General features: G+C 36.8%; 1 protein-coding gene across 1 annotated transcript in view; it reads left to right on the top strand.

Annotated features, from left to right (window-relative positions):
• The window catches only part of KCNIP3 (potassium voltage-gated channel interacting protein 3), a 163052-nt gene that overhangs the window by 124083 nt on the left and 22309 nt on the right, over positions 1-16660 (top strand). The window contains exons 4-5 of the mRNA XM_053718189.1: positions 5265-5335; positions 6663-6770. Of these exons, the coding sequence (XP_053574164.1) occupies positions 5265-5335; positions 6663-6770 (179 nt within the window). The remainder of the gene's footprint in view (positions 1-5264; positions 5336-6662; positions 6771-16660) is intronic.

Genomic DNA, 16660 nt, shown 5'->3' with positions numbered 1-16660 from the left:
AGAGGATAGAGAGAGACTTACAGAGCATAAGTCAAAAATCAGAAGGAAGGATAAAGAAGCACCTGTTTCCTCTCACTTCCTCTCCAGGGGACATAACATCAGTCAGCTGCGGTTCCAAATGATCGAACATGTAGCTGTACCCAGGAGGGGAGGTGACAGGGAACACCTTCTTAAAATGAGGGAGATGTACTGGATAAATAAATTGGACACAATGACACCCAAAGGTCTCAATAGAGATTTTGATTGGAATTTATTTTGGTAAAAAGCATATACTTTGTTGTGTTATATTTTAGTTTTTTTAAATTGTACATAATAGTTTTACTTTACTTGTGTTTTTAACTTTTGAGTATAGTACATCAAGGGTTCACATTGAAGCTGAATGAAGATGCAATAGCAATATGTTACCAATAGATTTCACTATGATGTTACCTATAACTCTGTAGTAAACAGGTGAGGGTATAAAAGGTACAAACCTACATGTAATCAGTGTACATGACTAAGAGCCTATTGCAGGCTTGAAACGTTGAAACTGTAATTTTTTGACCCCACTGATGAGAATAAAGGTCTTTTAACAAGGTGGCTGGAGTACTTTTATATATATGTCTATTTAGATAACTAAGATTTGTCAAATCTTACTCCATGTCCCATAATCAGGTGTGCTGTTCTCCTTTTATTTTTCTGATTTCAAGAGAAGTAGCACAAGCAGTTAAGACAAGAAAGACAGTCTTTAAAAACTCAAACTCACTGGCTCAGAAGAGGATAAGGAAAAATGGAGAACCCATCAAAAGATGACAAAGCAGTTAATCAGAAAGGCTAAAGCTGATGCAGAAGAGAAAATAGAAAAATCTGTAAAAAAAAAACAGTGATAAATCCTTCATTAGATATATCAGTGAAAAGAGAAAAACTAACAGAGGGATAGTAAGACTCAAGAATGATGATAGAGTAGTGGAAGAAGATAAACAAATAGCAAACTGTTTAAATGATTACTTTTGTTCAGTCTTTACAACAGATGGTAAAGCTAGTGAGATTATATTAAGGCATGTTACTGTAAATGATAATGTGAGTATTACTTTTCTTTTTACAGAGGAAGAGGTTTCGAGGGCTTTTAAAAAAATAAAAGTAAATAAGTCTGTGGGTCCAGATAATATTCATCCAAGGGTTCTAAGAGAACTTCGATCATTAGCTGATTTATTTAATCAGTAACTTCTAACAGGAGTTGTTCCAAAAGACTGTAAGTTTGCCAATGTAGTCCCTTTTCATAAAAAGGTTAGTAGGGAAGATTCGGCTAACTATAGGCCAGTCAGTCTGACCTCAATTGCAGAAAATTAATGGAAACTCTTTTAATGAAAAGACTTGTGTCTTTCCTTCAGACAAATAACTTAGAAGACAAAGGACAGCATGGTTTCACTGCCGGAAGATCATGTCAGACTAATATAATTGATTTGTTTGATCATGTAACTAAATAAATAGACAAAGGAGGAGCCGTAGATGTTGCTTATCTAGACTTTAGCAAAGCATTTCACATTGTCCCACACAACAAACTTTTCACAAATTGTATTACCTTGGAGTAGAGGCTAAGATTGTTAAGTGGGTAGAATGCTGGTTTAAAGATAGACGGCAGAGGGTTTCAATTAATGGAGTACATTCAAATGAGGCGTCAGTTACTAGTGGCATTCCTCAATGGTCAGTTCTTGGGCCTGTTTTGTTTAACATGTTCATAAGTGATATTGGAAGTGGGCTTAAAGGGACGTGAAACCCAAACATTTTCTTTCATGATTCAGATAGAGAATACAATTTTAAACAACTTTCTAATTTACTTCTATTATCTAATCTGTTTTATTCTCTTGGTATCATTTGCTGAAGGAGCAGCAATGCACTACTGGTTTCTAACTGAACACATGGGTGAGCCAATGACAATCAGTTTATATATGCAGCAACCAATCAACAGCTAGAACCTAGGTTCTCTGCTGCACATGAACTTGGCCAAAATAAACATTTCAGCAAAGGATAACAAGAGAAAGAAGCAAATTAAATAATATACGTAAATTGGAAAGTTGTTTGAAATTATATTCTCTATCTGAATCATGAATTTTTTTTTTTTGGTTTCATGTCCCTTTAAAGTAATGGTAAATTTTCCCAAACTGCTAAATATATTTGGAAAGGTCTTCTCCTAACTATCATATCGACATGCTTTTTTATTACCCAAGTCATCTGTACACTAAATAAATCTCTTTTGATTCATGCTACATTACGTCATTGAATGCAGCCTCTCTCGCCTATTTTTTATTTGGGTTATTTGAGTGGCAGCTCTTCTAGCCAATCGGAGCGTCACCATGCGCTGCATGTTAATTGGTCACAGCACGCTCCCGTGCTTGGAACTCTGCGATCAACTTGAAATGCGCGTGCGCAACTCCTTACCCTATTTGCTCAACTGCATCACTGCTTCTGTTGCACAAATAGCCTAAGGAGCTGTGCGTGCGCATTTCAAGTTGATCGCAGAGTCACAAGTACGGGAGCGTGCTGTGATCAATTAACATGGGGCGCATGGTGATGCTCCGATTGGATAGAAGTGCTGTCACTCAACCCAAATCAAAGATCGGAGAGAGAGGCTGCATTCCATGACGTAATGTAGCATGAATAAAAAGAGATTTATTTAGTGTACAGATGACTTGGGTAATAAATAAGCATGTCGATATGCTAGTTAGGAGAAGACCTTTCCAAATATGTTTAGCAGTTTGTGAGAATTTACCATCACTTTAATGGGAAGGTTTGCTTGTTTGCTGATGATACAAAAATTTGTAACAGAGTTGATGTTCCAGGAGGGGTTGATCAAATGAACAGTGATATTAAAAAACTAGGGGACTGGTCAAATAAATGGGATCAGAAATTTAATATTACCAAGAGCAAAATTATGCATATAGGATCCAAAAACACAAAGGCCAATTATAGTCTCAATGGTACATTACTGATTGTAACTAAAGAAGAAAGGGACTTGGGAATTATTATTTCAGATGATTTAAAATTTGTTAAGCAGTAGGCCAGTCAAATACTTGGTTGCATTGGGAGAGGTAATAGTAACAGAAATAATAAGGTTCTTATGCCACTTTACAGATCATTAGTTAGGCCAAATCTAGAATAATGTGTACAGTTCTGGAGACCATATCTTCAGAAAGATGTACAAAGAAAGACTCTATGATCTAAATATGCATAGTTTAGAGGATAGAAGGGAAAGAGGTGACATGATAGAAACCTTCAAATACATGAAGGGACTTAATAAAGTAGAAGCTGAAAGCATTTTTCACAAAAACATAAATGCAAAAACAAGGGGTCACAATCTAAAGTTAGAGGGTAGCAGATTCAGGAGAAATTTGAGGAAGCATTTTTTTACAGAAAGGGTGGTGGATTCATGGAATAAACTTCCATTTGAGGTGGTAAACACAAAGACTGTAAAGGAATTAAAAAATGACTGGGACATGCATAAGGCTATCCTAAGGAAAAAGTAACATATGGGTAGACTTGATGGGCCTTTTTGGTTCTTATCTACCGTCAAATTCTATGTTGGGTAAGCGGGCGCTATAACTAATCAATTTCTTTTTTAGTGTACCCTATAGAACTCTCTGGGGAGAAGATGTTAGAACAGTTGCAATATTCAATGTCCTAAAGTAACCTGAGTTTTTCACTAGCAAGCTAACTTTTTTACTTTTAACTTGTAATACGGATCAAAAAATTGAGAGCCACTTGTAATTTAGCCCATAAAGGGAAAAAAACGATTTTACAGTACACTGTCCCTTTAATATATGTTAGCTTTTGGATCTATACACAGCTCTCAGCCTGTATTTAACCTTGACTTTCCAGCACAATATCCTATAACATTTCACTCATAGGCCATATTTATAATTGTATGGACAGACATGGTTTCCAGCTAGGGAACCTGTAAGCCTGTGTTTATGGCGAGTGGGCAGTGAACACCTTTCATCCCACTGACCACATTTATTATTGTATAAGAAAGTTCTTGTGCAGCTCCACCCCTGCTCAAGACTAGGGCCTGTCAATCACCTGATCATTGAGTTCTGACTGTCAGAGAGGTTAGAAATCCGTGGTTTTAAAACCACTACTTAACTAGAAGTGGCAGCTGACTCCAAAGCTGCCTCTGCTCTTAAAATATAGGCCAACGGTGTCCATTCTCCAACTCTAATCCCCTTATCTTTTTTTTTTTAAATATTCTATCAGAATCATGAAAGGTTAAAGGGACAGTATACACCAATTTTCATATAACTACATGTAATAGACACTACTATAGGGAATAATATGCACAGATACTGATCTAAAAATCCAGTATAAAACCGTTTAAAAACTTACATAGAAGCTTCCAGTTTATCACTGTTAAAAAGGTTAGCTGGAACACCCACTGCAAGTGGTTCTATAGCAAAAAAAGCAAACATCCCCTCCCCCCTTCCCCTGCTTATGAAAAGACTCTTTTCACAAACAGGAGCAAGCTGGAGTAGGTATTCATCAGTATTCTCCTAAAGGTTTGGGGCTTGGTTAAGAGTCTGAAAATCAGCGCAATGTTATTTAAAAAAAAACAAAAAAACTATACTTTAAAAAAAACTAAAAACTTTATAGGCTATATAAATGGAGTTTTGCGACTAGCGACCCTGCACCTCTATATGTTTAACCCCTGCTAGTCACAGAAGCCAGCTCAGCGGCAGTTTCTGTCCAGGACTAGAAGTTCTCCTTTGCTGGTGATTAAACATAGAGGTGTAGGGTTTTAAAATGACATGCTGAAATATCTTTTTTTGACTATAAATTTAAAAAATCCTCAATCTTTAATATTATTATTATGATTATTATTATTATTATAGTACAAGAGTAGGAGCACCCAGTTACACTGATTCAAAGCAAATATAAATTGTAAAAAATAACAGAATAAACAAAACAAATGTGTTTATCAAGTTATTCAGTCTTTTTATATACATACTTTCTGAGGCACCAACTCACACTAAGCATGTGCAAGAGTTCAAAGGAGGTACGTTTATGAGTCTGTGATTGGCTGATTGCTGTCACATGATACAGGAGACAGGGAAATTAAACAATACTATGAAGGGTGATTGCATTGTCTTTTTATTATAAATGTGATGACGGTGCTTCAAGAGTTATATAGTTATTCCTTCTCTTTTCAAAGCAAATTTCTCTTTTATCATGAAATTGAATACAATCCATTCACACTAAAATCCTATAATCTCAGTTCTGTTTTGTTCTTTCAGATGCCTCCATGTATGCACACTTCCTTTTTAACGCCTTCGACCTAGATAGGACTGGCGCCATCCGATTTGAGGTAACCCTTACAGTAGATGGATAAAGGAAAAAAAAATGTTCTCCCAGGGCCAACAAATGAGAACAGACTGACTATTATTATGGGGTTTATTAAAGTTCAGGAGTAAATTGTTTGTTTGTTTGTTTGTTTTATCAGAAAAATAGTCTGTATGTTTAAAATATAAATTATGTAAGAAAATTATGTAAAGCCCAGCACAGCCATAATGCTATCCCAAGCATTCTACTTGAAAATTGATATTGTTTAAAAAGATAGATAACCCCTTTATTAGCTATTCCCCTGTTTTCCATAACTAACCTCTTTGTATACCTTAGTATCTAAGCCTCTTCAGACTGCCCCCTTATCTCGGCTCTTTTGACAGACTTGCATTTTAGCCAATCAGTGCTGACACATAAATAACTCCACAGGGTTGAGCACAATGTTATCTATTTGGCACACATGAACTAGCACTGTCAAACTGTGGAAAAACTGTCAAAATGCACTGAGATAAGAGGCGGCCTTCAAGGGCTTAAAAATTAGCATATGAACCTACCTAGGTTTAAATTTGATGATAAAAGTAAATTGGAAAGTTGTTTAAAATGGCATGCCCTATCTGAGTCATGAAAGTTTGACTTGACTGTCCCTTTAAATACGGTTAAACTCTTTAGAGCACTACATGGGCCAATTGGTTAGAATCTTTCCTAAAGGGATATTAAAATTCAAAATGTAACATAAGAAATCATTTGTGTTTATGTAAAGTGATAAGATAATTCAATCTGATATGCCTGCAAGCTCAGACCATTTTAATGATTTGTGGTTTCAAAGAGAAAAAACAACTATTTTATAAAATCAAATAAACCTAAAGGAGCATTTTCATATACATTTTATACTCTGCAGCTGGAAATATATTAAGGAAAAAACTATTTTACAGTACACTGGCTCTTTAATGAAACAACTTTACAATTTGCTTTTCCTGTCATTCAAAATTCACTCCTCCCAGAAAGTCTGGAATGCAATCTGTGGAATTTATAACCCTGACCCTCCCGCAAGCTGCACAGTGATTGCTTGATTAGAGCAGTAGCTCTTTTATACTGATCCCTAATTGACTACAGCAAATAAGATAATGTAAGAGAGACTCAAGAGGCTTTTCAATGGGTGTGTCAATCGACTGCAAATAAATACAAATTGTGCTAAAAAATAAAATGTTAAATGCAGTGATTAAGTATGTAACAAAATAATTGAATGTCTCTGTAAAATATACATTTCTCTATCCATTATTTTACCATCTCTTCTAGTAGTATTTGGCATAAGGAGTGAGGATAAAAAGTCACATTTTCTTTGTGCTTCACAGGATTTTGTTGTTGGGTTGTCCATCTTGCTTCGGGGGACTGTCCACGAAAAGTTAAAATGGGCCTTCAACCTGTATGATATTAATAAGGATGGGTACATTACTAAGGAGGTAAGTCGAGACATTCTGCATCTTTTGCCTTTAGGTTGTAGGTCATCAACTGTAATTTCTGTAAATTTGTGATTCCTAATATATCCTGTCATACCATGATTCTCTATTAACTCATTGCAAGAAAACAACATTGCAATATACATTATTTATCTATGTATCTACTGTAACCATTGTGCTTCTCCCATATTCCCTTGAAACTTATTTGGACATTCAGATAGAGGATGCAATTTTAAACAACTTATCAATTTATTTATTTGATTAAATTTGCTTTGTTTTCTTGGTATCCTTTGAAGAGTAACCCTAGGTAGGCTCAGGAGCAGCAATGACAAGAGGCATATTTATGTACAGCCACCAATTACCTAGCTCCAACAGTGCATTGATGCTCCTGAGCTACTTAGGTATGCTTTTAAACAAAGTATACTAAGAGAACAAAGACAATTGTATAATAGAAGTAAAATGAAAAGTTGTTTAAAATAATATGCACTTTTTGAACCAAGAAAGTTTAATTTGGACTCTACGGTCCTTCTGTATGCCTTTAATTGTCTAACCCATCTTCCAATACTACACAGTGATTGCTTAGAACTGAACATAAACCCACTTATAGTTAATCCTAACTGGCCATAATCAATGGAGACTGCATCATACTTTTTGAGATTTTTGGCATCTCCAGGGAGCCTAGGATAAGCATGTGTTTTGTGCAATAGCCATGTGTATACCAATCTAAACATCCGAATGGAGCTTGAAGGGCCGTGTTTCTGGTGAGTCCTCAGACTCGCCAGAAACAGCAGTTATGAAGCAGCGGTCTAAAGTCCGCTGCTCCATAACCCTGTCCGCCTGCTCTGATGAGGTGGACAAGAATACGATCGGGTTGATTGACACCCCCCTGCAGGGGGCAGCGTTGCACCAGCAGCTCTTGTGAGCTGCTGGCGCAATGCTGAATACTGAGAGCGTAGTGCTCTCCGCATTCAGCGAGGTCTTGCGGACCTGACCCGCACTGTCGGATCAGGTCCGCAAGACCTTTAATAAATTGGCCTCAATGTAGGCAAGTGGCTCTATGATACATATACAGGTGAAGGACATTTTACTGTTTGTATATAATGTATTAAAGGGACACGAAACACAAACATTTTCTTTCAAGATTCAGATAGAGCTTACAATTTTAAACAAGTTTCTAATGTATATCTATTATCTGATTTGTTTTGTTTTATTGGTATTCTTTGTTGAAAGCATATCTAGATAGGCTCAGGGGCTGTAAGCTAATTGCTGATTGGTGGCTACAGATATAAACCTCTTATCATTGGCTTACCAATGTGTTCAGTTAGTTCCCATTAGTGCATTGCTGCTCCTTCAATAAAGAATACCAAGACAAGAAAACAAAATTGATAACAGAAGTAAAATAGATACGGCTAGATTTAGAGTTTTGTCGGTAACGACCCGCGTATCTAACGCTGGCTTTTTTTTCCCTGCACCTTTTAAATACCGCTGGTATTTAGAGTTCACAGAAGGGCTGCGTTAGGCTCCAAAAAGGGAGCGTAGAGCATATTTACCGCCACTGCAACTCTCAATACCAGCGGTGCTTACGGACGCGGCCAGCTTCAAAAATGTGCTCGTGCACGATTCCCCCATAGGAAGCAATGGGGCAGTTTGAGCTGAAAAAAAACCTAACACCTGCAAAAAAGCAGCGTTCAGCTCCTAACGCAGCCCCATTGTTTCCTATGGGGAAACACTTCCTAAGTCTGCACCTAACACCCTAACATGAACCCCGAGTCTAAACACCCCTAACCTTACACTTATTAACCCCTAATCTGCCGCCCCCGCTATCGCTGACACCTGCATTTTATTATTAACCCCTAATCTGCCACTCCGTACACCGCCGCAACCTACGTTATCCCTATGTACCCCTAATCTGCTGCCCCTAACACCGCCGACCCTATATTATATTTATTAACCCCTAATCTTCCGCCCCCAACATCGCCTCCACCTACCTACACTTATTAACCCCTAATCTGCTGACCGGACCTCACCGCTACTATAATAAATGTATTAACCCCTAAACCGCCTCACTCCCGCCTCAAAAACCCTATAATAAATAGTATTAACCCCTAATCTGCCCTCCCTAACATCGCCGACACCTAACTTCAAGTATTAACCCCTAATATGCCGACCGGACCTCACCGCTACTCTAATAAATGTATTAACCCCTAAAGCTAAGTCTAACCTTAACACTAACACCCCCCTAAGTTAAATATTAATATTAAATATTAAATTAACTCTTATTAAATAAATTATTCCTATTTAAAGCTAAATACTTACCTGTAAAATAAACCCTAATATAGCTACAATATAAATAATAATTATATTGTAGCTATCTTAGGATTTTTTTTTATTTTACAGGCAACTTTCAATTTATTTTAACTAGGTACAATAACTATTAAATAGTTATTAACTATTTAATAGCTACCTAGCTAAAATAAAGAGAAATTTACCTGTAAAATAAAAACTAACCTAAGTTACAATTACACCTAACACTACACTATACTTAAATAAATTATTCCTATTTAAAACTAAATACTTACCTGTAAAATAAACCCTTAGATAGCTACAATGTAATTAATAATTACATTGTAGCTATTTTAGGATTTATATTTATTTTACAGGTAACTTTGTATTTATTTTAGCTAGTTAGAATAGTTATTAAATAGTTATTAACTATTTAATAACTACCTAGCTAAAAGAAATACAAAATTACCTGTAAAATAAATCCTTACCTAAGTTACAATTAAACCTAACACTACACTATCATTAAATTAATTAAATAAATGAACTACAAATAACTACAATTAAATACAATTACATAAACTAACTAAAGTACAAAAAATAAAAAAAGCTAAGGTACAAAAAATAAAGAAAATAAGTTACAAACATTTTAAAAATATTACAACAATTTTAAGCTAATTACACCTAATCTAAGCCCCCTAATAAAATAACAAAGCCCCCCAAAATAAAAAAATGCCCTACCCTATTCTAAATTAAAAAAGTTCAAAGCTCTTTTACCTTACCAGCCCTTAAAAGGGCCTTTTGTGGGGCATGCCCCAAAGAAAACTGCTCTTTTGCCTGTAAAAGAAAAATACACCCACCACCCACATACCCCTAATCTAACCCAAACCCCCCTTAAATAAACCTAACACTACCCCCCTGAAGATCATCCTACCTTGAGTCGTCTTCACTCAGCCGAGCCACCGATGGAACCGAAGAGGAGATCCGGAGCGGCAGAAGTGATCCTCCAAGGGGCGCTGAAGAAGTCTTCCATCCGATGAAGTGATCCTCCAGGCGGCGCTGAAGAAGTCTTCCATGCGGGCGATGTCATCTTCCAAGCGGTGCTGAAGAAGTCTTCTATCAGGGCGATGTCATCTTCCAAGCAGGGTCTACAATCTTCTTTCTTCAGGATCCAATCAGCCAATCAGATTGAGCTCGCATTTTATTGGCTGTTTTCCTACCTTAATTCCGATTGGCTGATAGAATCCTATCAGCCAATCGGAATTCGAGGGACGCCATCTTGGATGATGTCCCTTAAAGGAGCCTTCATTCGTCGGTAGTCCGTCGGGGAAGAAGGATGTTCCGCGTCGGCGGAATGAAGATTGATCCTGAAGAAGAAGATTGAAGACCCCGCTTGGAAGATGACATCGCCCGGATGGAAGACTTCTTCTGCGCCGCCTGGAGGATCACTTCATCGGATGGAAGACTTCTTCAGCGCTCCTTGGAGGATCACTTCTGCTGCTCCGGATCTCCTCTTCGGTTCCATCGGTGGCTCGGCTGAGTGAAGACGACTCAAGGTAGGATGATCTTTAGGGGGGTAGTGTTAGGTTTATTTAAGGGGGGTTTGGGTTAGATTAGGGGTATGTGGGTGGTGGGTTTTAATGTTGGGGGGGTTGTATTTTTCTTTTACAGGCAAAAGAGCTGAATTCTTTGGGGCATGCCCCGCAAAAGGCCCTTTTAAGGGCTGGTAAGGTAAAAGAGCTTTGAACTTTTTTAATTTAGAATAGGGTAGGGCATTTTTTTATTTTGGGGGGCTTTGTTATTTTATTAGGGGGCTTAGATTAGGTGTAATTAGCTTAAAATTGTTGTAATATTTTTAAAATGTTTGTAACTTCTTTTTTTGTATTTTTTGTAACTTAGCTTTTTTTATTTTTTGTACTTTAGTTAGTTTATGTAATTGTATTTAATTGTAGTTATTTGTAGTTAATTTATTTAATTAATTTATTGATAGTGTAGTGTTAGGTTTAATTGTAACTTAGGTTAGGATTTATTTTACAGGTAATTTTGTATTTCTTTTAGCTAGGTAGCTATTAAATAGTTAATAACTATTTAATAGCTATTGTACCTAGTTAAAATAAATTGAAAGTTGCCTGTAAAATAAAAATAAATCCTAAAATAGCTACAATATAATTATTATTTATATTGTAGCTATATTAGGGTTTATTTTACAGGTAAGTATTTAGCTTTAAATAGGAATAATTTATTTAATAAGAGTTAATTTATTAGGGTTAGGGTTAGACTTAGCTTTAGGGGTTAATACATTTATTAGAGTAGCGGTGAGGTCTGGTCGGCATATTAGGGGTTAATACTTGAAGTTAGGTGTCGGCGATGTTAGGGAGGGCAGATTATGGGTTAATACTATTTATTATAGGGTTATTGAGGTGGGAGTGAGGCGGATTAGGGGTTAATAACTTTATTATAGTAGCGGTGAGGTCTGGTCGGCAGATTAGGGGTTAATAATTGTAGGTAGGTGGAGGCGACGTTGGGGGCGGCAGATTAGGGGTTAATAAATATAATATAGGGGTCGGCGGTGTTAGGGGCAGCAGATTAGGGGTACATAGGGATAACGTAGGTGGCGGCGGTGTGCGGTCGGCAGATTAGGGGTTAAAAATTTTTAATAGAGTGGCGGTGATGTGGGGGGGCTTCGGTTTAGGGGTATATAGGTAGTTTATGGGTGTTAGTGTACTTTAGAGCACAGTAGTTAAGAGCTTTATGAACCGGCGTTAGCCCAGAAAGCTCTTAACTCCTGACTTTTTTCTGCGGCTGGAGTTTTGTCGGTAGATTTCTAACGCTCACTTCAGCCAAGACTCTAAATACCGGCGTTAGAAAGATCCCATTGAAAAGATAGGATACGCAAATGGCGTAGGGGGATCTGCGGTATGGAAAAGTTGCGGCTGGAAAGTGAGCGTTAGACCCTTTCCTGACTGACTCTAAATACCAGCGGTAGCCCAAAACCAGCATTAGGAGCCTCTAACGCTGGTTTTGACGGCTAACGCCAAACTCTAAATCTAGCCGATAGTTTTTTAAATTGTATGCTCTACCTGAATCGTAAAAGAACATTTTTGGTTTTCATGTCCCTTTAAGAAAGCCTATATATGCAGAACAGTAATGAGGGTTTAGCACAGGTGGAAACAATAACAAAGGACTGCATGACACTTTTAGCCATTGGCTATAAGGATAACTCTTTATAGCTTTTAGCATTTTGTAATTATTCTACAGAAATCTATATATAAAATCCTTTATTTCTGACACCTAAATTTAGTATACAATTGTCTATCCTCTTTATCACATAAACAAGACCCACAAACAAACCTTTACCTTGTATGTTAAGGTCGATTAAAACACAGACTTAAAGGGACATGAAACCCCAAATATTTATTTCATGATTTAGACAGAGAATATAATTTTAAACAACTTTCCAATTTACTTCTATTATTACATTTGCTTCCTTCTCTTGTTATCCTTTGCCGAAAGGTTTATCTAGGTAAGCGCAGGAGCAGCAAATTACCTAGGTTCTAGTTGCTGATTGGTGACTGCATTTATATACCGATTGTCATTGGCTCACCCATGTGGTCAGTTAGAAACCAGTAGTTCATTGCTGTTCCTTCAACAAATGATACCAAGAGAATGAAACAAATTTGATAATAGAAGTAAACTAGAAAGTTGTTTAAAATGGTATGTTCTACTTAAATCATGAAAGAACATTTTTGGATTATATGTCCCTTTAAAGGGACACTAAAGTCAAAATTAAACTTCCATGATTCAGATAGGTCATGCAGTTTTAGGAGACTTTCTGATTTTTTTCCATTATCAAATTGCGAATAGTCTGTTTGTATGCACACTTTCTGAGGCAATGGCTACTACTTAGCATGTTCAAGAGTTCACAGTGTAATCGTATAGGAGTCTGTGATTGGCTGATGGCTGTCATATGATACAGGGGGCAAAACAATTTAAAATTTGCCAGAAAAAAAATCTACTGCTCCTTTAAAATTCAGAGTAAGTGCTACTGCATTGTCTATTTTTAATGCATTTGTTGATTATGCAATTCTGCTGTATTTTATGGTCCTTTAAGATATAGGGGCATATCTATCAAGCTCCGGATAGAGCTTGAGGCCCCGTGTTTCTGGCGAGCCTGCAGGCTCGCCAGAAACACCAATTATGAAGCAGCGGTCTAAAGACCTCAATTTAACCCGATTGAGTATGATCGAGTTGATTGACACCCCCCTGCTGGCGGCCGATTGGCCGCGAGTCTGCAGGGGGCGGCGTTGCACCAGCAGCTCTTGTGAGCTGCTGGTGCAATGCTGAATACGGAGAGCGTATTGCTCTCCGTATTCAGCGAGGTCTGGCGGACCTGATCCGCACTGTCGGATCAGGTCCGCCAGACTTTGATAAATAGAGGCCATAGTAATTAAAATTACAGCCAACGGGCTGCATCCGGCCTGACAAATGTTTCTGTGTGGCTCTCAGCACCAGAAACTAAACAGTAATTTGATATTGAAAAAGTAGTTCCACACTTCTGATTAGGGACCTGATAATCTAAACTTTGCTGAATCAGACTTGTTTTGTCATGGCTGCCCTTGCAGTAGCTGCCCTCGCCAAATTATCTTAAAGGGACAGTCAACACCAGAATTTTTGTTGTTTAAAAAGAAAGATAATACCTTTATTACCCATTCCCCAGTTTTGCATAACCAACACAGTTATATTAATATTCTTTATACCTCTGTAATTATCTTGTATCTAAGCTTCTGCTGACTGCCCCTTATTTCAGTTCTTTTGACAGACTTGCAGTTTAGCCAATCAGTGCTCAGTCCTAGGTCACTTTACGTGTATGAGCTCAATGTTATCTATACGAAACATGTGAACTAATGCCCTCTAGTGGTCAAAATGTATTCAGATTAGAGGCAGTCTTCAATGTCTAAGAAATTAGCATATGAACCTCCTAGTTTTAGCTTTCAACTAAGAATACCAAGAGAACAAAGCAAAATTGGTGATTAAAGTAAATTGGGAAGTTGTTTAAAATTGCATGCCCTATTTAAATCATGAAAGTTTTTTTTGGACTTTACTGTCCCTTTAAAAAAGGCGAAGTTCCTGTGAGTGGTGAGGAAAGTAATAGAACTTACTGGAAAGGGAAACTTTGTTGGATAGAGCGAAGTGAGCATTGCGCTAGTTTATGTGTATGCATGTATTCTTCTGTTAGGGTATTAAAGGGACAAGAAACCCCACTTTTTTTTTTTTCATGAGTTGGATAGAACATACAATTTTTAACAACCTTCCAATTTACTTCAATTATCAAATTTGATACATTTTCTTTGCTGAAGAAACAGCATTGCACTACTGGCTGCTGAACACATCTAGTTAGCCAATCACAAAAGACAAATGTGTGCAGGCACCAATCAGCAGCTAGCTCCCACTAGTGTAAGATATGTGCATATTCTTTTTCAACAAGGGATACCAAGAGAATGAAGCACATTTGAAAATAGAAGTGAATTTGAAAGTGTATTAATATGTCATGCTTTTTCTGAATCATGCAAGTTTAATTTTGACTTTGAGTATTTTGTCACAACCTCCCCACCTTTTAGTTTGCAAGAAAAAACAATGAGATCTGTAGGCTGGAAATATTTGGATAATTACGCTGGGATTGGAAAGACAATTTCATACACACCCATGGAACGCCTATGTTCAGCCCATTTTACAATAAAACAACAATTACTCTTTGTATTTTGCACTTATAAGTACGAATTTCTATGTGTTTTTTTGCACATCCAGTGTACTTAAAGTGACACTAAACCCACATTTTTTCTTTAATGATTTAGATAGAGTACACAGTTTTTGTTTTTGTTTTTTTTTGTTGTTTTTTTTTAAACTTTTATTTATATCCAGCAGTTCATACAGAGAGAAAAAGAAAAAACATAATTGGCGCCACGCAGGGCCCAAAACAGACAGCAGAGAAATCAAATGAAATTACCAACAGAAATATTTATCAATATAAACATGGTTTCTCTAAATTACATTGTATACTCTGCAGGAGGATTTTTCCTTTTTTTTTTTGTAACTTCCTATCCTAACAATTTCTCAATCATTATGGCCTCCCTGTATATAATATTCTCAATCATTATGACCTTTACAATATATAAGTGGAAAAGGAGAAAGAAGAAGAAAGAGAGAAGAAAAAAAGACTTGATATTATGTGAATGTAAGGGCTAATAGTCGGTACCCACCTCTGTAACAGAGGCAGACCAGGATTCATCTATGATAGCTGAGAACTTTGAGATCTCGCAGCAGGATCACTTTTATATATACTCTAAGATGTTCCCTACTCTTCCTATCATCATAGTGAATTCCTTATCCAAATCTAGGTATAAGGTCAAATTTTATAGTCAAGGTCTAGACTGGTGATGTGGCAGTAGTCACCACTAATTAAGACAGGCCATAACAATACACCATACAACATGCAGCCACACAAAACCACAACAACAACAAAAAAAAAAAAAAAAGGGGAGGAAAAGGACTAGAGAGAGGGGGATTTTTATTCACCGCTCTCTATCTCCAGTTACCAAATGCCAAGAAGAACTATTTCTGAGTTCTTAAATGGGAAAATCAAGAAATCAATTTCCCTTTCTTGAAATGTTTTTATAAAAACTGCCCATTTATTAAAAAATGTTCTTATATCCGGTTCTTTGTCAATATTTGTATCTTTTTGTTCTAGTATGCATTGTTTATTTAGATAATTCTTGACTTCGATAATGGTTGGCAGAGTTCTCATTTTCCATTTTTTACTAGAGTACACAGTTTTAAGCAACTTTCTAATTTACTCCTATTATCAATTATTTTTGATTCTCTTGGTATCTATATAGTAAAAGCAGGAACGTAAAGCTTAGGAGCACCTGAGTTACGCTTGCAGGGTGCTGAACCTAAAATGGTCCGGCTCCTAAGCCTTAAATTCCTGGTTTTTAAATAAAGATAGCAAGAGAATAAAAGAGAAATTGATAATAGAAGTTAATTAGAAAGTTGCACTTTTGTAATATATGAATCTCCTTCCCATACGAAAATGCAGTATTCGCCCCCTAGCGAGACACGTTTTCAGGGTAAAAAGTGGATTTAGATCATTCCACCAGGGTAAGTACTGGCGAGCATTCTTAAATAATCTCGCCAGCCAAGAGACCTTTAGATCATTGGGCCCTAGGTAGTTAAAGGGACACTAAACCCAATTTTTTTCTTTCATTATTCAGATAGAGCAAGCAATTTTAACCAACTTTCTAATTTACTCCTATTATCAATGTTTCTTTGTTCTCTTGCTATTTTTATTTGACATTTTAGGTTTAGCACCCTGGATAGTGCTTGCTTATTGGTGGCTACATTAGCCATCAATCAGCAAGCATGACCCAAGTTCTGAACCAAAAATTGACCAGCCCCTAAGCTTTACATCCCTGCTTTTTAAATAAAGATAGCAAGAAAACAAAGAAAAATTGATAATAGTAGTAAACTAGAAAGTTGCCTAAAATTGCATGCTCTATCTGAATCATGAAAGAAAAAAATTGGGTTTAGTGTCCTTTTAAGCATGTGTATTTCTTGCA

The sequence above is a fragment of the Bombina bombina genome, chromosome 6 (genome assembly GCF_027579735.1).
Source record: "Bombina bombina isolate aBomBom1 chromosome 6, aBomBom1.pri, whole genome shotgun sequence".
In the NCBI taxonomy this organism is placed as follows: Eukaryota; Metazoa; Chordata; class Amphibia; order Anura; family Bombinatoridae; genus Bombina; species Bombina bombina.
Note: the sequence above shows the minus strand (reverse complement) of the source record. Positions and strands in the feature narration are given on the sequence as shown.